Below are 25,277 nucleotides of genomic sequence, written 5' to 3'. Positions count from 1 at the left end.
TCACGAGACTAATCTATTTGAAATCAGGAATTGTTATCTTCTCCATACTTCTAGAGCCATCTATTGGAAACTATTCCTAATTGCATCCTTTATCTTTCCTCCTAGAGCAAATCTGTGGGGCATACACTTCCCACATCTTTCCCTTCTCTTCCAGGGTAATTACAATAGCTCTTGAGAATTCTCAATATAGTCAGGATGTTCAAACCAGTATGTTCTTATTGCTATGTCTCCTGATTGTATTTCAGGCCTTGTTTAGACTTAAACAACTCTTTAGGGATACCACCCAGACAACTGCCCTGAGCCTGAGCATATATAGTGGCAGGATGTGTGGGATAGTACAGGCAATGGGCATCTCAAATATTTTGGAATTTCACCCCTGAACAAGTTCAGAATCCTGAAAACCTAGTAAAATATTTGGAAGAAATATGCTGTCAACCTGGTAATTCCAGAGAGAAACAAATCACTTCAACATGGTGGGGCCTGGACCATGCCTAGCAAGGCCTGTTCAACACTATTTAGTACCCTCAAGGGGACAAGAAGGTCTTTGGATCTGATGACAACATGTCAGGCACTTTGGCTACCCCAGTCCCAGTGAGAGACACTGCATCTGAACCAAAGAATGCACCTGTACAAATATCATCTTCACAAGAAGAAATACTGGAAGTAGAAGTCAGCTGCTTTAGTAAGGGACGAAGGAGCATCTTAAGAGTCAGCAGCAGGAAGAAGTGGACAAGGCAGACTGCTCCAAAGCAGACCCTCTATGAGAATAAGAGGAGGAAGAGAGGCAGCTGCAGACTGAGGAGGAAGAAGGGGAAGAACTTGTAAATGAAGTGGAAACCACCTGATCCTATAATACACCAACCAAGACCCCCTGGTTCCCATGCATAAGCTAATTTGTCAGCTGGAAATCCCTGGGGGGATTAGCAGGACTCACCCACCCTGTAACAGTTTCATATGACCACTGAAAATCCAATCCAGAGTGGAGACCAACAGTAGATTATAGTGCCTTGAACAAAGCCATGCTGCTGCTAAGTGCTGCCATGCCAGACAGGCTAGAACTTCAATTTGGACTGGAGGCAGTTTGTATCAAAGGCAGCCAAATGGCCTGCCACAATCAATATCACTAGCAGGTTTTTCTCAATCCCTTTGGCAGCAGAGTGCAGGTCACAATTTGCTTTCACTTGGCGGGGTGTCCAGTACACCTGCCCTAGAGGTGGAAATCCAGCCCTACCATTTTCCATGGGCTTAACCATACTGCACTACAACAGGAACACCTGCAATACATTGATGACATCATCACATGGGGAAACACAGCAGCTGAAGTTTTTGAGAAGAGGAAGAAAATTGTCCAACTCTTCTGAAAGTCAGTTTTGACATAAATCAAAGTAAAGTGACTTACACGGGAGATCCAGTTGTTAGGAACAAAGGGGCGAGATGGATGTAATTGTATCCCAATGAATGTGATCAACAAAGTAACATCTACATCTCCACCAATTAGCAAAAGGGAAACACAAGCTTTATTAGACATTTGAAGTTTGGAGAATATTTATTCCAAATTATAGTCTGATACAAAACCCATTCTATCAACTAACCTGGAAGCGGAATTATTTCATTTGGGCCCTGAATAATGACAAAACTTTGAACAAATTGAAAAGGAAATATTACATACAGCAGCCCTTGGGCTGGTCTGGGCAGGACAAGATACTGGAAAGGTGCTGCAGCTGGGGAGAATGGTCCTACTTGAACCTATTGGCAAAAAGCATCCAGGGAGGTCTCAAAGTTGATTCTTAGGGTTTTGGCATCAGAGACACTGAAGATTCAAGGCTGGCTATGCTCCAACTGAAAAAGAAATATTGGCATCATATGAAGGATTTTGAGCTGCTTCAGACATAGTATTGAAGCACAGCTCCTCTTGGTACCCTGACTGCCAGTGCTTGGCAGGATGTTCAAAGGGAGAGTCCATTCTCTACATGATGCAACTGATGCTATGTGGAGTAAGTGGGGCGCATCTATTAAACAATGCACTTGAATAGGAAACCCCTGTGGCCCAGGAATTTTGGAAGTGATCATTGACTGGCCAGAAGGCAAAGATTTTGGAATGTTGCCTAAAAATGTAGGTGATGTGGGCTGAAAAAGACCCATTGTAAATGAAATAACAGAAAATGAAAACAATATGCCCTGATGAGTCTTGTCATATTTTGGGAAAATATCAAAGGTGGAAAGCTGCTGTGTGGAGTCCTGTACACATCACAGAAAATGCTGAATGAAAAGGTGAATCTAGTAATTTTTCAGAGGGGAAAACTGATTGTGAAAGCGAGCCAGCTGACTTTAGACATTGTTGAAAGGGAAAATGGCCAGTACATTATCTCTACAGATTCATAGATGGTAACAGATTCTTTGTTGCGGGGAGGAGCATTGAAATTGAAGTAGGTCAAGTGGCAGAGCAGACATAAACCCACCTGGACTGCTGGATTAAGACAGCATATTTCTGCTTGGGTAGAGGACTTTGTGGTAAAAGTGCATCATGTAGTCACATACCCAAGACTCAGGCCACTGAGTAACATTGACAATCCCAGCCGATGAGTCAGGATGCAAAGACTGAGGTGGATTAGGTGGATCTGGACTGGTGTCCATAACATAACATAAGTGTGAACTATTTATAACTTAATGGGTCCATGATATCTCAGGCCATAAAGGAAGAAATACAACATATTCATCACCTCCTGACTGAGGGGTGGACTTAATAATGGACACCATCCATGATTATCCATGAATGTGACACATGGCCTGAAATAAAGCAAGCCAGACAAGGTAAAAGCCTCTCTCTAATGGAGAACAGTGGCTGAAATACAAACATGGGGAAGTGTGGCAGATTGATGATATCACATTCCCACAAATGTGCCAATGCAAGTGTCAGGTGCTTACACTCACAGAACTGTAGAATTATTTATGTTGAAAAAGATCTTGAAGATCATCATATCCAAGCATTAACCTAGCACTGTCAAGTCCACCACCAAACCATGTCCCTAAATGCACATCTACACATTTTTTAAATACCTCCAGAGATGGTGACTCAACCACTTTCCCGAGAAGCTTGTTCCAGTGCTTGACTACTCTTTGCTTTACGAAATTTTTACTGATATCTATGGTGGAACCTACAACCAGATGGCTGGAAACATGTTCTGTGCCTCATGCCACTGGCTGGAATACTATCCTGGGCCTTGAGAAATGAGGTAAAAATTAATCCCAGAAAGAACTGAGTCAGACAATGGTACTTATTTCAGAAGCAGCCTCTTAGACACTTAGCTCAAACAGCATGGCTTTGAATGGGTATATCACACCTCCTACCATGCACCAGCTTCCAGAAAATTGGACAAATGAACTGTTAAAGACTACATTGAGAGCAATGGGTGCTGAGACATTTTAACATTAGAATACACATTTAGCAAGTCACATGGTTAGCCAATACTAGAGGATCTTCTAATCAAACTGGCCCTGCCCAATTAAAACTTTGATTTACTTTTACAAAAGGGAGTGTAGTGCACATAGAAATTATGCTGTGAAAGACAGGCTGGGTTATTCCTACTTCAGGCAAAGGCAAACCCATCCATGATACTGCTTTTGATCAAGAGCCTGGGTGCACTTGTTGAGTAATGCAGAAGGATGGAGAAGTATGATGTGTACCTCAAGGGGATTTGATTCTGTGTGACAACTGGCAAATATTTGAATTGTATTATGCTAATTGCTATATAATAATATATAACATCTTTGCTATAGTTGCTATATGCAATATCAAAATTATAAATATTTAGCTTTATTAATCTATGAAAAATGAATTTTGATTAGACCAGGCTAAGTGGAGCAATGATAAAACCAGAACTGTCTTCAGAATACAACAGTCCAACATCACACATCATCTCTCCTGGGTGAGATGCCATCAATCCCAAAAGACTTAGAGGAGCCCAAAGTCATGGGCTAAATAAACTCAATTGACATTTTAGAGAAACAATCGAGAGAAATGGTCCATAGGCTAAGGGAATGATATCTGCATATGTATATAAAAAGACCAGAAAAGATGCATTGGAATGTGTGGGACCTTAGCATGACATAAATGGTATAAAGTAAGGCATAAATATTTACCTGGTTTCAGATGGGATTGAGTTAATTTTCTTCCTAGTAACTAGTATGGTGCTGTGTTTTAGATCAAGGAGGAGAATAATATTGATAACATTCTGATGGTTTAGTTCTTGTTGAGCAGTGCTCATCATAAGTGAAGGACTTTTCAGCTTCTCACAGAACCCCACCATCAAGGAGGATGGCAGGCAAAAGGAGCTGGGAGGAGAAAGCCATGACAGTTGACCCCAGCTGGCTAATGGAATATTCCACACTATATGGTGTCATGCTCAGTATATAAATTACGGGAAAAGACAATGGAGCTACTGCTTAGGAACTCACTGGGCATCATTCATTGAGCGTAAAGCAGCTGTGTTGTGCATCACATGATTTGTATATTTTCGTTCTATTAATATTGGAATTATTATTATAATTGTTACTGTTGTAGTTGTTGTTGTTATTTCACTTTCCATTTCTTTTCTGCCCTATTAAATTATCTTTTTCTCACCCTGTGAATTTTATTCCTACTGTGGGGAAGGGCATGAGTGAACAGCTGTGTGATGTTTCACTGCCTGCAAAATAAAGCCGTAACAGTGCCCAGCCTTGTGCCTCTGTGTAGAAGACACACGTGGACCATGTGCAGTGACCTCAGACAAAGGCCATCAGGACACTTGGAAAGAGATGATCCCACACACAGGAAATGACATCAATTGAATGGAAGAATCTCAGTGGAGGGCCACCAAGAACCTCACAGAGTGGAGGGACTTCTCTACCAGGATGAGCAAGAACAGTGAGAAAGTTCAGACTGCTGAAGGAGAGAATCAAAGGGTTTAGGCATGACCTTCATGCTTGTAGGAGATTACAGAGTAGAAGAAATGCTGTCCTTTATCTGATACTTCAGCAAAGTATCAGAAGGCCTGAAGACTGCAAAGTGAAAGGGTATCAAGGGAAAATGCAGCTGTATATAGGTAAGCTCTGTGTGGTCCTAAGGAAGATGACATGTGGCCATCTGCAGCAGATGACATTCAAGGAGCTTATGGAGCATTTCTATTTGCATTTTGCATGACTGATGGGCTTAAGTGTTGAGCAAGGAGCTGTGATGTCTCAGCTGAGGCTGTTTGAAGAAGGATGTGGTAATTAGAGGCATGATGGTGCTCTCTGGCTTGGGAAAAGTGCTGGGTGAGGTCCGCCCAGGCATGTCCCCATGCTTCCTTCGATAGCTCAGCTGGTAGAGCGGAGGACTGTAGGCTCCCTTGCACGGCCATCCTTAGGTCGCTGGTTCAACTCCGGCTCGAAGGAGTGCTCTTTTGCCTCTGGCACACATCCTGCACTGGCACTGCTGCCTTTTTCTGGTCCTGCCCAGGGGACTCCCCAGAATGAGCTGCTCAGCCATGAGCTCTTGCCTAAACTGTGGAAGACAACCAGCCAAAGCATTTTTTGGTGAACCCTTGGGCAGAGGATGGTGATTCTGACCATGGGGGTTGTCTGCAGTCACCTCCAACAGGAATGTGAGGCAGGAATGAGTTGGTGGTATGAGATTGAGTCCAGTGGGAGGCCTGGGCTTTGGGCAAAGGCCTCCTTGGTCAAGGCTGGGTGCCTGGGAGGGGAGAGGACCTCAGTCAGAGGCTGCAGGGTGGGGAATTAGCTCAAGTGGTAGAGCGCTCGCTTAGCATGTGAGAGGTAGCGGGATCGATGCCCGCATTCTCCAATGCTTTTCATTCCCCTTGCATGGATCACAGGGTCCTTTGCCAGGGATCCATCTGATCTCTGGGGAGGCTGTGGGTAGATTTATGGTGTGCCCTGGGTTAGCAGAGGATGACATCAAGAGCACTATGGGCAGTTTAATGGATTAATTTATTTTCTTCTTCTTTGCTTGTCTTCTGGGTAATCCAAAATGTTATCATATTTTATATCCATCTGTGCCCAGAATTGCTACTGTCTCTTGAAAACCTTGTGGTTGGAAATGGAACTGCAGGGCTAGCGCATTGCCAAGTCTTTTAAAAACCAGAATCTCTCAGACATAGACAGCTCTCTCTTACCTCTTGGTTTTTGCTCTTTCCATTTTGTTCTCGCAGGGAGAGAGCCGAGGCAGCATGGGTGGAGACTGCCTTGGTTTTCTTTTGTTTTCTTTCCTGAGAGGGTTGCTTCAGGTTTCCAAGGATTTTGTGGTTCTGGATTGCTTCAAAGCAGATTTCACCTGTCTACAGTCACATCACATCAAGAAAAGGGCAACAGCCCCATTCTACGTGGTTGCCCCAACCTGCCAGCAGTGCTCAGTTGAAGTGGGCAGGCATAGAGTCCAAGTTGCTCCTGCTGCTGCCTGCTGTTTCTCCTCATGAAAAGGTGAAGTCCCTCTATGAGTTCCAGCTGGATCGAGTTCCAGCTGCTGAAGTACCTTTTTTGACAGAGCTGCTGCCATCAGAGAAATAGGAAGGGGATTTATCTGGCTTTGGACTCAAGGTTTTCTTTTTGTTTTGCCTGAGTTCTCTGTTACTTGTTGTTTAGGGGGAGTTTTTGTAATCATAGAGGTTTGGATCTGTATTGTTTAGGGTTTTTTTTCTCTCTTTTTCTTCTCTCTGTCCACATGCAGTCAAAGGAGGGGAAGGGCTGCCACCATCTTTGTCTCTCCACACGTAATCCTTCATGGAGGGCCCATCTTGGGCAGAGGGCTTTCTCTACCACTTTTAATCTCACCTTGTGCCCAGGGAGTCAGTGAAATTTAGAAACGTAATTAGTGATTATTCTTATTTTTCTTGCCTGTTGCTATTTCATATTTTTAGTAAACTGTTACTTTTTATTGATATCTCCTCATGTTCATCTCTACTTATTGGTGGAAGGGAATTGGCTAAAAATAAATGGGATGTAACTAATTTAAAAGTGTCTACCCCCTTAGCTTGACGTAAACCAAGACAGCTTGGCAGTTCTCAAATATCAAGCCCAGTATAGAAAAGGATGTCAAAGAAATGGAACAACCTCAGTGGTGGACCACCAAAAATCTCACAGAATCACTGGATTTCTCTTTAAGGATGGGCTGAAGAGAGTGGGAATGTTCAGTTTACAGAAAGACAGGTTCTGAGGACTTGTGGATGGCCTTGGGGCACTTAAATGTAGGTTGCAGAACAGGGAAATAGCTATAATTTTGTTTTGTCTTGTGCTTGAGCAGAGAGCAAAAAACAGCACAGTGAAAGGGAATCAAGGGAAAATGTAGCTGTATATAGGTAAGCTCTGTGTGGCCTTAAGGAGAGTCCATCTGTAGAAGATGTAGGAGCTTATGGAGCATTTCTGTTTGTAGTTTGCATGACTGATGGGCTTAAGTGTTGAGCAAGGAGCTGTGATGTCTCAGCTGAGGCTGTTTGAAAAAGGATGTGGTAATTAGAGGCATGATGGTGCTCTCTGGCTTGGGAAAAGTGCTGGGTGAGGTCCGCCCGGGCATGTCCCCATGCTTCCTTCGATAGCTCAGCTGGTAGAGCGGAGGACTGTAGGCTCCCTTGCACGGCCATCCTTAGGTCGCTGGTTCAACTCCGGCTCGAAGGAGTGCTCTTTTGCCTCTGGCACACATCCTGCACTGGCACTGCTGCCTTTTTCTGGACCTGCCCAGGGGACTCCCCAGAATGAGCTGCTCAGCCATGAGCTCTTGCCTAAACTGTGGAAGACAACCAGCCAAGGCATTTTTTGGTGAACCCTTGGGCAGAGGATGGTGATTCTGACCATGGGGGTTGTCTGCAGTCACCTCCAACAGGAATGTGAGGCAGGAATGAGTTGGTGGTATGAGATTGAGTCCAGTGGGAGGCCTGGGCTTTGGGCAAAGGCCTCCTTGGTCAAGGCTGGGTGCCTGGGAGGGGAGAGGACCTCAATCAGAGGCTGCAGGGTGGGGAATTAGCTCAAGTGGTAGAGCGCTCGCTTAGCATGTGAGAGGTAGCGGGATCGATGCCCGCATTCTCCAATGCTTTTCATTCCCTTCCCTGGATCATAGGTGCTGTGTCCTCTCATGGCTGTGGGGAGTCTTGGGTGGACCCAGAGGCTGTATCAGAAGAAGAACAAGCCATTGGCATAGCCATGAGTAAGCCATTATCCCTCCTTGCTTGCTAGTAATTAAATGGCATTAAGAGCACTGTACACATTTTTTAATAAAATTCTTAATCACCAATGTACTGTCACAGAGATGTTGACCTTTTGGAGCAAGTCCAGAGGAGGCACACCACAATGATTAGCAGGATGGAGCTCCTTTCCTAGGAGGAATGGCCAGAAGAATTTGGATTATTCAGATTGGAAAAGAGAAATCTTTAGTATGACAGTACTTACAGTACTTAGGGAGTACTTAGGGAGGTTCTACAATAAAGCTGGAGCAGAGATTTTGACTTGGGCATGTAGTGATAGAACAAGGGGAAATGGCTAGGAATGGAAAGAGGCAAAATTTAGATTAGATATTACAAAGAGGTTCTTCAATGTGTGCTTGGTGATGCACTGGAATTGGTTGCTCAGAGAAGCTGTGGGTGTTCCCTGGAAGTGTTCAAGGCCAGATTGGATGAGGGTCTGAGCAACTTGGTCTAGTCTGAGCAATCCTGGGCAGAGGGTTGGAACTAGATGATCTTTAAGGTCCCTTATAACACAAACCACTCTATGATTCTATGATTTTCTTGTAAGTAGTCTATCAAATAGGATCTTTTGAAACTTCTGAAGAAAAGAAATCCATTGTCTATATCTCTGCATATTACTTCATATATTCAGACAAGAAAGCATAAGTCAAAGTACAGTTTAATTTTTTATGCCAAAAAAAAGTTCTAAAATTATTTTTGTATTATATTGAAGATAAACAGATCTCCTTTGAAATTGTGCTGATTAAAAGCCTATTAGCTTTACTCCCTGATAAATTAGATTGTGCCAAACTCCAAATAAAATCACAGAGTCATGTCTGTCATGTTTATGAAAAAGCAAATTTTGCCCTAGGCTGTGGCAGTATAATTAACAGTGACTTAATTAATAATGGCAGGAAACTCAGAATCAGGTATGGCTGGTTTTATACCTTGTACTAAAGAATACCATTTCAGCAGCAGATTTTTGGATTAGCATGAATTAAATTATAATTAAAGCAAATCTACGAGACTGACTCATCATTTTGTCTTGCAAATATTTACAGCTACTCCATTAAAAGTGAATCCCTTTGACATTTCCACTTTAGTCAGAAGCAGCCTTTTTTTTTTCCTTTAATTACTAATAAAGATGGAGGAAGCATCACTGTCAGTTTTGCCATAGATCACGGTGTAAATCATCCATATTCATGTTCAGCATTAAATAAAGTTAATTGCATTCTACATTCTTCCATGACAACTTTCTCCTTTGGGGATTTCCAGAAAATTAAATGTAAAAGCAACTGGAAAACATGAAGTTTGAAACAGAAGATGATTTCTATAGCCAGGCTGTACTACAGGAACACAGAAGATGCAAGTCATAAGTGAATTTGATACCATAGTATGCTTTTTTCCCAGTGGTATAATTACACAAGACAACAGAACCATGGAATGTCAACAGTTCTCCTTCCATTCTATGAAGAGTTTGGACATTTATTCCTTTTGCTTCCATTGAATATGTGCCTTTAGGAACAGAAAGCAGGAGAAATGCAATTTGTTCAAAAACATGGAGGACAGAATCTTGCCAAAATTCAAGCAAAACAATGATGCAAGTAGATCTATTTAATAAACCTTTTTGAGATCATATATATTCTTACATTTGATAGGAAAAGCAGGCTGTGTTAAGTTTGCCTGGTAATATAGTGCAACCAACAATACCCAGAATGATGCTGTAATATAAGTTTTACAGTATTTATTAAACCTACAAGTATATTTATTTCTGTGTCAAGAACATCTACTTCACACATGACATTGAAATTTCTTTCTCTTTTAACAGCCGCTGAGCAAATTTAAGGGCAAAATTACTGTAAAATTTTCTGGTCTTACTTCTAGGTTTTGTTACATTTCAGCAATAAAATATTTGCCACCATTTTGATAACTTGTGTTTGACTCAAACTATTCTTAATGTCCTCTCTTCTTCTTCAATAGAGAAAGTACCATTCCTGCACCAGTATTTTTCAGTAGTTGGTTACACTCACAGTTAAAACCATGTACCTCTTTTTCAGCTCAAATCATTTTCAGAGCCTGAGCACTGATTTACGTTATGCCTGCCTTCATGAAGTGAACAACTATCTCTCACCTAGCAATTTTCCCCGTCGAGGATATTCCACACTATAATCAAATAATCTATCTTTTCTTGTCTTCTAAATCTATCTTTTATTCTAAGTAATCTTCTTTTTCTTTTCTGACAAGATAAACTGATTGAACTCCTTATGTATCTTACTCTAGTTCTCAAATTGTCATTACAGCACTTGCATTTCAGGGTACTTCAGGGAAGGTACTAACATAAGAACTGGGTGCAGTATTCAAATACCCCAGGTTAGTTTATCCCAACAGTCCGACCTCTCATTCACTCAGATTAGAACATTTTAGGTAAATTGCAGACAGCTTGTGGTAGATTCACATTGCATCATGATTACTTTCAGGTTCACAAATTTTAAAAAAAAGAAACAATTGTGACAATGAATATCTAATGTACATGTAACTCAAAAGGTTTTACCATCATAATCATACCAGACAAATAAGCATTTTTACATCTGTTGCAAAGCACATTTTACATACCTGTAGGACTTTTTAATCTCATCATGTGTTGCTCCCTTCTCTAGTGCCAGGATGCCATATAGCGCTTCACCTGATGTTGACAAAGCTCGTTGCCTTTGTTCAGCCATGATAGCAGTGCATTACCAAAGCTGCTAATGTAGAACATAATTTAAAATACCAGGGACTGCAAGTATATATAGATACTGCAAGTATATAGATAGTATTTCTTACTGTTCATTTTAATAGATTTTTATCAGGCAGCAAAAGGTTAAAAATACATGAAAGTAAAACTAGAATAAAAACTCCTCTGTATTATCCTCTGTCCTTTAATATATTTTGCAATTAGGAAAAAATGATAAAATGGAAAAGTAAAAATGAAAGAACAGAAGCTTTTGTGTTGTAGCACTGTTCATATTAATGACTTGATGTTGCTGTAACTGAAATGAATAGATGAATTTGCTAACATTAATACCCAAACATTATAGTTCCACCTAGTTTTATTTGTGTTTGTTTACATTCATCTTTTCTAAGTTTTAGGAGAATTATTGTACTGTTTGTTGAGGCTACTGACTTCTTAAAGCAGGGTAGGAGCTTTGTACCTCTGAGTATTAGCTAATATAACAAAGTGAAGAATTTTTGCTTTCTTAACACAAGGATTCAGGTTCAGCCTAACCAATTTTAGGTGCTTAAATTGTAATAAATTTGATTCTGAATTAAACTAGATTCCTTTTATTGTCAAGAGACACAGATTCTGAGAACAACTGGAAAAACACTTTCTCCCTATTATCTCTACAGTGTGCTCAGGATGGTTCGAGTACCATGTCCAGTTCCAGGCCCCTCAATTCAGGAAGAACATTGATGTGCTGAAGCAAATTCAGAAAAGAGCAATGGAGCTGGTGAAGGGTCTGGAGCACAAGTCTCATGAGGAGCAGCTAAGGAGCTGGGGGTGTTTAGCCTGGAGAAAAGGAGGCTCAACAGTGACCTTACCACTCCTTACAACTCCCTGAAAGGAGACTGTAGCCAGGTGGGGGTTGGTTTCTTCTCCCAGGTAACCAGTGACAGGACAAGAGGACACAATCTCTAAGGTGCACTAGGGGAGGTCTAAGTCAGACATAAGAATTTATTCACAGAAAGAGTGATTAGACATTGGAAGGGGCTGCCAGGGAGGTGGTGGAGTCACTGTCCTTGGAGGTGTTTAAGGAAAGACTGGATGTGGCACTTTGTGCTGTGGTTTAGTTGACATGGTGATGTTCAGTCATAGATTGGAATTGATGATCTCAGAGATCTTTTCCAACCTGATTGATTCCATGACTCCCAACCCATGACCCTGAGAACCAATGGAGTGAATTTCATTCATTGAGTGGCTTGACTACCTCCTTACAGTGCACAGTTCATCCTTTTGATTTGAAGAATGAAACATTTTTAAACCTAATGCTAATGCTAATGCTAGGCAATGACACAAAGCAACTCAAACAGCAGAAACTCCCTCTAGCAGCTTTCCAGTATTTAGAGAGGGCCTATAAGAGACCTAGAGAGGGACATTTTACAAGAACTTGTAGTAATAGGACCAGTGGGAATAGCTTTAAACTGAAAGAGGCTGAATTTAGATTAGATATTAGGAAGAAATTCTTCTCTGTGAGGGTGGTGAGGCACTAGAACAGGTCGCCCAGAGAAGCTGTGGCTGCCTCATCCCTGGAGGTTTTCAAGACCAGTCTGGATGAGGCTCAGAGCAGCCTGGTCTAGTGGAAGGTGTGTGGAAGTGCCAGGGTAGGGGGTTGGAACTAGACGACCTTTAAAGTCCTTTCCAACTCAAACCATTCTAGGATTTTACATAAACCATAATTTAAACCACAAGATATAGATATCTATGATTCATAAGCTCATTGATGGCAGACTTGCCACAAGAAAACTCTCACTACAACTTGCCTTCTTTGAATGTTGGATTCCACTCCAAATGTCGAAAAGTGATCACAGAAAAAGCCTAAAAGTGAGCTGTAACCCAAGTCATAAGAAAAATTTCTGTAAACCTGCTTTGTTAGGTAAGACTATCCCCTCTTTTATTACACCCTTCTCATTGCTGAGCTAGAAACACTATCATGACATTATTCATATATTATTTACTAAGTCACATTTTGTTCAGAAATAAGTGTGTAACACTTCTAAATTCTTTGGTGTATTCGGTATGAAAAAGATCAAATACCATGTAAGTACACAGAGAGTCATAATCCATGTAGTAATTTTGGCACATAGTATTTATTTTGATGTTTTCTTTTTCTGATCAACCTTTGACCTGCTGAAAGAAAAAAAATACCTGTCTATTTTTAAATGTTGTAAACAATCCCTTAGTTAAATGTACTGAACTTTTGGGTTTAAGTTAACAGTACAGAAAATGAAATTGCATGTGAGTATCTAAATACTACTTTACCACCTGCAGTAGCTACCATGCTTTTTGTTCATGATGGCATACCTAGAGCATATTTAGCATAATCCTGGGATCTATCCTGGCACTGGAATCATGCAAGGCATAGGAAGCCTATTAAAGTACAAGACAGTGGTAGTAGCCATGTGAAATCACAAATATATAGCATTAGTTAAAACATCTGTGACATAAAGCTGGTCAGCTACATGGCAGCCCTGAAGCATAAGCTAAAGTTAAAATGGATTTAATTCTGAAGAACTACCAAGCCATGTAATTTGTGCTTTCTCATAAAATTATTTTAATAACCTAGTCAGCTATGGAAATTTAGACTCAATAGCCTATTCAGTCTTAATAGCAATTAATCAACTTGAAGCTTTAACTTTAGCTATTCAAAATTATTTCTTACTTATTTAAAGCAATCCTATAAAATACTAAAAATGCAATGAGACAATACTTTTCTAGAAAAAGTTAAACTTTCCCTATTAAGGAAGAGGTAACAGTCACAATTTTAGTACTAGATACAATCCTGATGGCTGAAGTTACATTAGAATCCTAATAGTGAGCTGTGTATTTTTGTTCCAGTAGACCAAAGCCAAAATGTTGTTTTCTTCCTTGAAAGACAATAAAATTATTAAAACACAATCCAAATTCTGGTGACAATTCCACATCACCTAAGAAGATGGAGCCCCAGTTATCTTCAGCTCTTTCTGTATCAATTTTATATTACCCAGCATTAAGTATCTTATAAAGAGGTTGCAATGATATGCCTTTTTTTCTTATAATACCCATAGTTCATTTGGATTAGTGCTGAAAAATAAAGCAAATAATTTCTTATTTAAAGAACATACCTGCTTCAAAAAGTGATGGAACACAGTCTGGCAGGTATAACTCACAGCATTATGAGTTCAACACCTTGATGTCTTTATGCCAATATCATCCCAAAGGAAAGAGGCAAGTGCCACCAGAAGCCCTGTTCCACAGAAAGCAGCTGCTGCTTTTCATCCTTCACAATCAGGGTTAAACAGGTCAGTGGAGTCTGATTACTTCTTTTGTTGTCCAGTATCCAATTGTTTATCTCTCAGGAAGATCTATGAAAGAGCAAATAAAACATTCATGAGTTTAAAAGCTGATATATCCAAGAGTTAGTGACACCAAAAAATTTGGGACAACTGTGTATTTAGTTAGTTGTTTTTCTGTGCTTTATTCTTGATGGGGCACTAGGTTTGTCTTTTTTTTCCCCATGCAAATATATTAAATTATTTTAAAAATAAAACATCTCTTGCTCTAAATTTCATTTCTTTAAGACCAGCCATAGCTTAGGTTTACTACATAATCTCTTCCAAAACAGGATTAAGTGAAGAAGTCCCTTTAGGACTTAGTCATGAGTTCTTGTAAATTTTTATATCAAAACAGAAGATGTAGGATGTTGTCTTTTATTCTGGTAGAGTTTCTACTCTTACTCTTACACTGGACAGCCATTCCTTTACATTTGAAACAGAGAAGACTATAAGTGCTAGAGACTTAAAACCCCCTATTTTTCTTGGTATATCATCCTCAGAACCAAGTAGTTCATCTTTTGTACTCAAAAATGTCCTAGATCACCCAATTCCAAACCATAGCCTTTGTCCTGTGTTGACTTTGGCTGGCTGCCAGACCTCTACCCACTTCACACCATCCATCATCCCCCCTTCAACAGAATGGGAGAGGATAAACTGAAAAGCTCATAGATCAAGATAATGATAGGGTGATCCCTTAGCCATTACTGTCATAGGCAAAACAGATGTAACTTGGGGAAAATGAATTTAATTTATAACTAATTAAAAAAGATTTGAATGGTAAGAAACCAAGACAAAAAAAAACCACCTTTCCCTTGCCACCCTATTTCCAGGCTCAAATTTGCTCCTTCATTCACATTTATCCCCCACCATGCATGAGCAGAGCCAGGAAGATGAGAATTGTGGGTTGCATAATTGTGATCATATGAAGTATATATCTAAAAAGTATATTTATGATCATATATATATATATATATATATATATGGTATTATGATCACATATATCATAGTTATGGTCAAATACCTAATAAAATGTTATGATCACATATATATGAAGTATATTTATAATTATATAATTATGACCATACAAAAACAAAACACCAACATGAAAGCTAATAAAAAAAGTTAAGTGGGTGCTTTTTAATGTGAAGCATATGATTTTAACATTTCTTTTGTTATTAGGTATATTCTTAATTTCAAACATCCCCTCAAATTTCAGCTTTGTATGGGGACAAGGCAGGGCACATTTCAATCTAAAATGTGAGTGTTTTGCATAGTTATGAGAAGTCAAAATAGCATAGTCAAAGTACCTTTCCCAGGACAATAAAAACGGAGTAGATATAGCTAATTCTATTACATTGCATGAACACAATAAACCATACTATTCAATCAGCATGCTTGATCTCTATCTTTGAAATTACTTTATCATTCTTGCAATACAAACCAAAACAAATTGTACTCTTTCTAATGGCAAAAAAAATTTAGAGAAAAAAAAAGAAACAGGCAGAAAATAAAATCACTTTCAGGTTATGCAAATCCCTTGTATTTTTATTCATCCTATTACAAGAACAAGAGCCCTGCTCTGCATTCCTGGCACACACCGGGACTTACAGTTCTGTGTGGCTACAGCTCCCTCTGGTGCGCAGAGCTGGGACCTGTCCTTGCTTTTCCTACAACCACTCCCTATTTCTTTGGAGGAAACGAACACAATCCCAGTAAATCTAGGCAGTTTTTTCCCTTTTGGGGTTCTGAATCCTTAACAGATTCTAAAGAGTCTTTAAAAGACTCAAAATTTTTTGACTTGTCATAACTCTTTTGTCAGGTCAGCTATGCAATTTAGAAGAATAGCCAGTTAATTTAATATTTGTTCACTCTTCTCATTATTATTATTATTATTATTGTTGTTGTTGTTGCTGTTGTTGTTGTTGTTGTTGTTGTATTGTAACACCTGATAGTGCACCACAAGACCACTGTGGCAGGCAATACAAAAGTAAAACACAGTTCTAGTCCCGAAGGCTCTTCTACCAAAAAGGTCTGGCTTATACTTTACATTTCATGTATACATTGCATGTATTTCAAAACAGGCAAATCAGAACATGCCTGGAAATTCAAAGTTGAATATCAGACATAAAAAATGTGAAACATGGCCCAGACAGAACAGGAGGTCTGGGGTTGCTTCAGAAACCTCCAGTTACACATAACCAGTGCTAAGGACTGAAGAATTCTGAGTCACTCCAGTCCTTCCTCCTACCACTCCCTCCTTTTCCAGGCTCATAGCAAGTTCAAGAACTTAAAGCCTGGAGCTGAGACATATACATGCATAAATGTACTGGCGTCAGTGCTTAACAGCACTGTGAATTTTAATTTCCAAGGCAAGGAAAGACAATTTTTAAAAGCAGAATTATGTTTTTAGTTTGTTGAATCTGGTAGGATTAATACTGACAACATCCAAGTATCTAGGGGGTACATGTGATCAGATAAAGAACTCTTGACCTTTATGGAGAACCTACAGATTTTGACTCTCTTCCAGTTCTGTCAGGAAAAGAAAATCTCAGATTTTACTTTGGGGAACTTGGCAATTTAAATAAATTGCTGACATGCTTCTGTAAAGCCAGCAGGTTAAGGGAGATAATCCTACTGTCTACTCAGCACTGGTAAGGTCACATCTGGAGTGCTGGGTCCAGATAAGGGCCTCCAAGTACAAAAGAGACATAGACATACTGAAGAGAGTCCAAAAAAGGGCCCAGAGATGATGAAGAGACTGGAGCATCTGTCCTGTGAGAAAAGACTGAGAGCTGTGACTGTCCAGAATGGAGAAGGCTCCATGGGGGGAACTCATCAATGTATACAAATGTCTGAAGGGAGAGTGCAATGACGACAGATCCAGGCTCTTTTCAGTGGTGCCAGTGCCATGACCAGAGGCAACAGGCCCAGACTCCAAACTCCCAAACATAGGAGGTTACCTCTGAACATCAGGACACACTTCTCCACTGTGAGGATGACCGAGCACTGCCACAACTTTCCCAGAGAGCTTTGGAGCCTCCATCCTTGGAGTTACTCAAAAGCCATCTGGACATGGTTCTGGGCAACTGTGTCTAAGTATCCCTGAATTGCTCTCCCTGAAACTTCCCTGCTATGAGTACTGTTATTGCTAATTTCTGTGGCTTTTTCTACAAAAAGGTTGTCTACAAGGACGTTGGAATTTATATTGGTGACTGTCAAGAGAAAGACATGTCAAGAGAAAGAAGGCAGGTGAGGATACTGGAACAAGAGCTCTTGGTAGCTGATGTCTTTTCAGTGGGGTGTAAGTGGCAGTCTGGAAAAAGAAGACCCAACACAAGTAGAGCATGAGGACATAAGTGAAGTATGATAGGCTGATGAGATAATATGTGAATTCAGAAAGGGTGCATACAGGGGTAGTGTGTTCTAATTTTTCACTCTCTGGGCAGTTTTCTGGTCTCTGGATTTTTCTTTTGTTTTATATTTTAATATTGTGCTGTGGTGATATCAATATTCGTAACATTCAGCTAAGCAGGATAGTCAAAGGGCAAAAGACTGAGACAGTGAAAAAAAAGAATGCTTCTGCCAAGATGTGCTGGGCCTCTGGCTAAGGCATGGGAATTTATTTTTGTTAAGAAGGAAGAGTACTTCTCAATTACTATGTCCCCAAATGCTCTTCTTGTAATTTCTTTTTATCCAGTCCTGTTTCACACACTCCTGGACATCTAGTGCCCTGTCTGAACTTTACTGCATGCTGTTAGATATTCAAACAATCTCTCAAAGAAAAGAGCATTTGATTAAGGTCCTGTTTTCAGAGAGAGACTTTTTAGATGTCAGTCAAGCCCAACAATTCTACAGCAAGTTACATTCCTCTTGCCACTCTCTGATACAGAATAGTTACTGTCATTGTGGCTTCAAAAGCAGTAACAGAATTGATTTAAATAATATGATTGCATTGCATCTGTTTTTAAATACATGGAACTATATTTGAAGGAAGGTATTCCATCTGGTAACCCATCTGCAACTCCATCTATACAAGAAGTAAGTATTCATAAGAGAACATTCATATATTTGAATTCTCTGAACATATTGTGACCTTCTGTTACTATTCACATAGAATATCTCAATTTAAATATATCTTGGGCTTTTAATATCTTTAACTGAAGTACTGAAAAAAATTAGCAAACTCAAGAAGCAGGAGCCTTAAATGAACAGTCAGTTACATATTTAAATTTCTCATGCCTTTACCTGGTCAGTTTGACAAAAAGAAGCAATCCAGACCTGGAATTTATATTCCAGTAAATTCAATTCAAAGCCTTGGCAGACTACTTAAGTGACTACTTAAATGATATAAACATTTTTTCCTGGCAATTTAAACTAGAGACCCCAAACATGATGTTTTAAGTAATAGTAATAGATTTAACTTTTTCAACAAGCTACTCGGGAAATACCAGTAATTTTATTTTCATCTGTGGTTTATGAGGAAGTTCTGTCTATCCTCCCTAATTTAAAGTGGGTTATGGAGGTAGCCTTAACTAAGATGTAAATCACAATAATCTGTCTATTTTTAAATTAAATTACTTTTTAAAAAGCAAAAGCTAGTAAGTTTATCTAACTTTGCCGACTCAGAGATGAGTTTTCTAGGTCTTTGAGTAAAAGTGAAATAAGAGAATTCCTTAATTCTTTATTTAGGCAGTGTCTTGGTAATTTACTGCAGCTGTAGTGATTTAAGGCAGTATTCTTCTACTTCTTATAGTAAATTTACAAATCCACATTTCTGGTAGCAAGGCTATTCATTTTAGCCTGGCCTAATCATCTACAGATAAGAATCAGGAAGATCAGCTTGAACAGTATAAATAAGTGCTTTGACCTATTTTTCAGCCTATTTTACCAGAAACAGATTAGGAAACAGCACTACCATATCTTCTCAATACCTGCTCTTTGGGAATCAAGACTTGTTTTTTGTCCTCCCCACTAAATACAGGATTTCTTCAGCACCAAACAGTTCTCTCCACTTGTTCCTCCTTCATGTAGTTTTCATAATTCACTCTCTGCCATCTCCTGCAGTCTTTGTCTATGCAAGCTCTTTCTTGAAATCCCCACATAGTCCTCAGTTTTACCCTGCACCTACCACTAAACTATTCTCTCCAAAATTCCTGCAAGCTAGCTGCTTACCCACACAGTTCCCAGGAGGGAGGGGATGCAGCAGGGGAGATAGCAGGCAGTAGCCATTTCTCTCTAAAGCTTCATTAATCCCCACATTGGATTTATTGCCCTGTCTTAGAAATGCTCTCTTAATTGATGGCTGAGGAAGGTAAATTCTTTCTGAAGTGCTGATGAGTAACTATCTTATCTAGAACCAGAAAGGAATGCCTGTTCAGTGGTTGAGTTACAAGTCAAAGAATTAAAGCAAAATGCAATCCCAGTAAAGGAAGTACAGGTTAATGGATGAAAAGACAGAAGTCTAAGATATTTTTCTTTCCTGAATACTACTTACTGTCAGAAAATAAAAATTTAAAAAAACTTATTTCATTAGCATAAATATTTAACCAATAAAGTGAATAAGCAAAACCATAAGCATGAATGTTATTATGCACATAGCCACTGGAAATATTTCGCAATGATCAGAAGACTAACATCTCAGTAAATTAGTACCTTTATTGTTAACCATTTATCACAGCTGTTCTTAAGGTGTTTTTTTTTCCTTACCTTGTTATGACAAGACCTTTCAGCTGGAAAGTAGTCAGAACTGAAACTCGAAATCTGAACCCATGGGCTCACAGTTGGCTCAAGTTAATCTTAGGGCTGCCAGCAATGGAACAGTTCAAACTTTCACTGATTTTCTTTCATATTATTATTTTTTCCTTAGTTTTCAGCAAAATCAGCTTTCTAGTCTGACTCACTACACAACTGGCATCATTACTAGAGCTGATGCAATGGAAGTGGTGACATCACACCTTTTCAGCAGCAGTTAAAGCCTTACATTGTTTTCAGCTCACCACAGAACTGCACCTTAAGAAGGATGTAGGGGCCAGAACACCATACAAGCATGAAGCACAAGTAAATGCTGTAGAAAATAGTATGAATAAGGAGAATTAAGACTCCTCTGGAGTAGTCTGTGACTAAAGGACAGGCCAATGTTTAACTATATATTAAACACATTGGGGGCCTCTGCTGCCAGCTTAACACTGCCATGGGTATGTGACACAAGGTGCTGTTCCAGTTGAAATGTTCTCTGCCAATTCAATTTGTTCCAACAAAACTTTAGCAGGTTACCTTTGCCCCAGCAGGATTACTGCTGCAACAGGTATCGGTTGCCCGCGTGGCCCTAACACTCTGTGGTTCCTGCACAGCACATTTCCTCTGCAACCAGGATAAAAGCAGACAGGCGGCAGAAAATCCTCACCAAGCGCTCTGCTAATTTGACAGAAATGTAATCATGTGCCCACACCTGATCCAGATCAAATTTGTACTGCTGGGTGATGTGGCATGGCCCAGAGCCAGCGGTAATGATTGTGGAACCACAGCACTCGGCGAAGGCTTCTCCTGCAGAAGAATTACCCGTCCAGGAGACTGCAAACACAGAGTGTGGCCTATTACTGTGGAAACAGCTTGTGCAGGCTCCCCTGAACATGCCCCGATCCGCACAAAAGAGACATAGTATAACCCCTTGCCAAACCACCTTTCTTTCTACCCTCAGAGGCAGGGTGCTGGGTTAGCTTCTGACTGAGAGCATTAAGCACAGGAGGGGAGAAAAAAAAAAAAGGAAATTACACGTCTGAGGTTTTTCTTTCAGGCAAGTCTCTTATAAAAATAAAGGAGTGTACAAATGTCTTTGTTTCCCTGCCAACTTTTATAAGAACTAATTAAAACCAAGAAGAGCTTCATTTTCCTGTTTATTTCATAGAGAGAACAGCTAATGAATTTAACCTATTGATGATTTTGCAGCTGCCTGCTTTAATTTGCTTACGATTGGGAAACAAAAAGTTAGTGTAACAGCAAAGAGCTGCCAAAGCCGCGGAGCGGTCACTGGTGTGTGACCAGTGATCCAGCTGTGTGATCAAATTTCAATTAGGCAGCTGTGACAACAGAGCACGGGCTGTCCTTCTGAGCAAGAAAACAGTATTAAAATTATGGCCACTGCTTAGTACTTGCTTATTTTCAAGTCGGCTGATTTGCCCATAATAAGGTCACTATAACCATAAAGGTACAGACTGCTGGCATTTATTCTCTGCTAAAGAACATCTTAAACTTTTCAACTTTATGATTTAGCTATTGATTGCAATAGAAAACACAGGCCACAAAATACAGTAGTAATTGCTATCAATAAGTGAGAAATTATGCTTTACCTGAAAACAATTTTCAGAGGGAAATATTCACAGGCCTTAACATAACTCATGTTTCTTAGTTCAGACAAGTGGATTAAAAGGCATTTATTATATCAGGGAGTCCTATGGACTTTATGGAAATTATCCAGAATTCAATAAAGATTTTTATGATTGCTATAAACTCCACAAAATAATTTTTAACGTCCTTTTGATTCTGAAGGTGATATCCCAACCCTCTATAAATGACAGAACTCACAATTGAGATTGACAGAAAATGAGCACCCAATAATTTGCAACTCCAATTTATAAAATTTTCCATAAATTACTGTACATGACTGGGGAACCTTATGGGTTTTACTCACAATAAACTTTACAGTGTGTTGTTTTTTTGGGTTTTTTTCCAAAAGTGGTGGGGGAAAGATGATTCAATTCAGAGGAAGTGAGTTACTTAATTTTCTTGCTTTCCTTAAAATAACAGCTCTTCAAACTTTCACATGTTATTTCAAAATATTATTTCAAAAGAATTTGCAAATATTAGCCAGGGATTCCCAAACTTGGGTATCCTAGCAGCAGACTACCTAAGCTACTTAAGAAGGCATGGGAACTACTGCTGCCTTACTGCACCATCAGTCCCCAGCCAAGATAACCCTGCATCAGCTTCTGCAGGAAGCTTTGGACAATTCCAACAACTGGAAATTAGACTATCAAATAATAGGTAACTCTCCAGATTTCCACTGTTAATTTTATTCCAAAATCACCAATCTGAAGATATAAAGTTTTTCCAGGAAAGCAGGGCAAAAGCCCTTCTCAGGGCAAGTAGAAACTGGCCACCAGAATCTACTTTGAATATTAGCAATATCATAAAGACTTAGACTTACAGGGTGTGCATGGAGTCTGTGCCATAGAAAGGGGAAATGGGTTGCTGCAGAATGCATGTCAATTCTGAGCAGAACAGGATGCATATTATGCATTACTTGGTAACAGTCAGTATATGCTGCTACTGTTGGTTCACATCACCATCTCTTTTGCTGTGCCAGACAATAGGAGATTTCACTGATTTTCCTTTTCCTATTTTATTTGAAAGTCACATGAGATTTAAATTAATGTATTGTTACAAATTGCATACAAAACAATTTTTTTTCCTACATGTGATAAATGGCAATTATGAGTAAGTTTGCATGATGAACATTTGTTTATTTTTTTTCCAAGTAGTGTTTAGAAAGATCTGTTTCATCAGCTGTTTCCACAAATGGACATTCATGCATACAGACATAATAAAGTGACAAGAGAACAAAAATATAACTGAAAATTGAATTATAAAGCAATTTAAGCTTTGAATTTATTTGCTGTTTGGGACCATAGCTTCACACTGTACATTTTTTCTGCACCTTGCAATAAACCAGGCACTTGTAATGCAAATGGTATTGACTTGCAGTGTATTAGTATTAATTCTGACTTCTAACAAATTAAATTCTCCCATTATCTGGGAATTGATTATTTTGGCTACAGATGCAATGACATGTCATTTTCCCACAGATCATCTATTTCGAGATCACAGCAAGATAAGCAGCCTTTTGCCAAATTAAGCTTTTTGGGCCTGTTCTCAATTCTTTGTAGTCTGCAGAAACATCAGCATTTCTATTGGAGTTTTACACTCATTCTGTCTTTTCAGACAGGGCTTTCTACTTATTTTGTGTAGTCAGAAGTTGGGTGTGTAAGTAAAACCTCCTGCATAGAACTAAGCAGACGTCATGGTTTTTTCCTGGTTTTAGGTATTCTATGAAACACACTGCCTTGCAGGTTTTGAACAATTTGCAGACTAGTACATTTGTTCAGTTTCTATACATTTTAGTATGACATTTCTTACTAAAGAATTATACTAATAAACATTCCGAGTCCAAGGTAAGATGAAACATTATAAAAGCTGCTTATTTTCTTAGGTCTATACTTGTATAAAAGTAGTCTACAAATTCCTAGTCATGTAATTTAATCTAGAAAACTGCTGACATGGTATTGATTTATGTAGATTTAACTGATGTTCTGACATGACTAGAGGGTGCTCTCCATAATCCCAGCTCAGCAAAGCATGTAAGAACACGCATAAAATTAAGTATGTGCTTTGTACCACTAACACTTTATGCCAATTAACCCATATTTTCACCACAATTTCTGCTATGTCTATCTTGTATCATAAATATATTACACAAATATTAGACATATGTAATATATTCCATCCATATGTGACATATTACTCTTATCTGTTATATATTTCAATATGTTACTCGCACATTCCAATTAATATATTTCTGTGAAATTTTAAAATTAGATTTTCTAAAATGAACGACTTTTTGAATTATATAGTATCTGAATAATTCCTTACATAATGCTAATTTACACCATGTAGGTGATTTTTTATGATACAGATGATGTGGTCTAATGTGGGCTGACTCCAAAAGGAGCACTCCCACTGCTGCTTATATACCTGCACCTTGAACCAACCAGTGCTATTGGCTGGTCCCACGTTTTCTAGGGGGAGAGGAAGTGGGGTGGGGCTAGGAGAAATTTTTTGCCAGTTTAACTCTCTAAAACTCTCTTGGCTTACCCTAGAGGTGAACATCATTAGTAGTAGGAGCAAACAGCCAGGAGGAGTGAGATGGAGGGGCATGGCCTCTCTGCACAACAAGACCTAGTTTAGCACAACGTGTATTAGCAAAACGTGTTTTAAAACCACATTTCCAGTGCGCTCCACACCATTACGGGGCTCAGCCTCTGTGTTTTACTGCACTACCCCGCTTCCCCACCCCCTCACCCATTCAGCTTTTAAAACACGAGACTTGTCTCTAATTAACTGCAAAGCTGCTTTTAAGAAATTGATCAAAAATGTTCTAATACTCAGACTGCCTTTTATCTGAACATAAAAGTTTATCAGAGCTAATCCTTTTAGTATGCCCTTGTTTTACAGGAACAATTTTCTTTCATTTGGTCAAGACAAAGGAGTTCAGGAATTCCTGTAAACTAACCCTCCCATCACTTAGTTGCATTTTTGTTGACATATTGGCAATATTCCTTCCAGTTTTAATTGCATTAAGCACATAGAAATTTAGTGAGTTGTAAATGTGACAGGATGCCAGCTACCTTTCCACAATTGTTAAAAACTAAAGGTTTAGCAAAAAATAAACCAAAAGAAAAGCAGAGCTAGTCTCTTGAAAGTAATGAAATCTTCTTGCTGCATTTGCTCAGGTAGTTAATGGGAAGACTGGCAGAATGACAGATGTTTTTCCAGACTTGCAGAAGTCATGCTAATGCTAACTCTGACACATTCTTTCCTTCAAAAAGAAATGTCAGGATGCTACATGGTGGAAAAACAACAGTAGCTTCAAATGTTTAATCCTCACACTTCTATCCCTGAATGGGATTACCTTCTACTGCTGTAGGTTTTGATAGATTTTCCACCACTGAGCTGAAAAGGAACATAATTATGAAAATCCTGATTAATTTCTGAAGCAAGCTCAAATTTATTGGAGAAACTGAGGTAGTACACTTAAGCATTTTTTGAAAAGGCAGAAAAATAACTTCTTGGAATATAATGAAATAATTTTATTTGAATAGTAATTAGTATGCAGTTTTACTAGTAATGTGATCCTCTGAATGAGATTGTTAATTCTAATAGTAGTTAATATTTATTTCAACTTAA

At 39.2% G+C, this 25,277-nt stretch overlaps 1 protein-coding gene and 4 non-coding genes across 5 annotated transcripts in view; 4 read left to right on the top strand and 1 right to left on the bottom strand.

The window, feature by feature from the left end:
• The window catches only part of DNAJC5B (DnaJ heat shock protein family (Hsp40) member C5 beta), a 36,648-nt gene extending 22,266 nt beyond the window's left edge, over nt 1-14,382 (bottom strand). The window contains exons 1-2 of the mRNA XM_033512273.1: nt 14,049-14,382; nt 10,803-10,930 (exon numbers count right to left, since the gene is read on the bottom strand). Of these exons, the coding sequence (XP_033368164.1) occupies nt 10,803-10,909 (107 nt within the window). The 5' untranslated portion in view covers nt 10,910-10,930; nt 14,049-14,382. The remainder of the gene's footprint in view (nt 1-10,802; nt 10,931-14,048) is intronic.
• On the top strand, nt 5,324-5,412 carry TRNAY-GUA. The gene is given in 2 exon segments: nt 5,324-5,360; nt 5,377-5,412. It is a non-coding gene; the product is annotated as a tRNA-Tyr (tRNA).
• TRNAA-AGC lies at nt 5,749-5,821 on the top strand. Its single transcript has one exon. It is a non-coding gene; the product is annotated as a tRNA-Ala (tRNA).
• Nucleotides 7,559-7,647, top strand: TRNAY-GUA. The gene is given in 2 exon segments: nt 7,559-7,595; nt 7,612-7,647. It is a non-coding gene; the product is annotated as a tRNA-Tyr (tRNA).
• Nucleotides 7,984-8,056, top strand: TRNAA-AGC. The gene has a single exon. It is a non-coding gene; the product is annotated as a tRNA-Ala (tRNA).
• Nucleotides 14,383-25,277: the final 10,895 nt, after the last annotated feature.

Source organism: Parus major, chromosome 2 (genome assembly GCF_001522545.3).
Source record: "Parus major isolate Abel chromosome 2, Parus_major1.1, whole genome shotgun sequence".
Classification (NCBI taxonomy): domain Eukaryota; kingdom Metazoa; phylum Chordata; class Aves; order Passeriformes; family Paridae; genus Parus; species Parus major.
The sequence above is the reverse complement of the archived record's forward strand: the minus strand, read 5'-3'. Positions and strand labels throughout refer to the sequence as shown.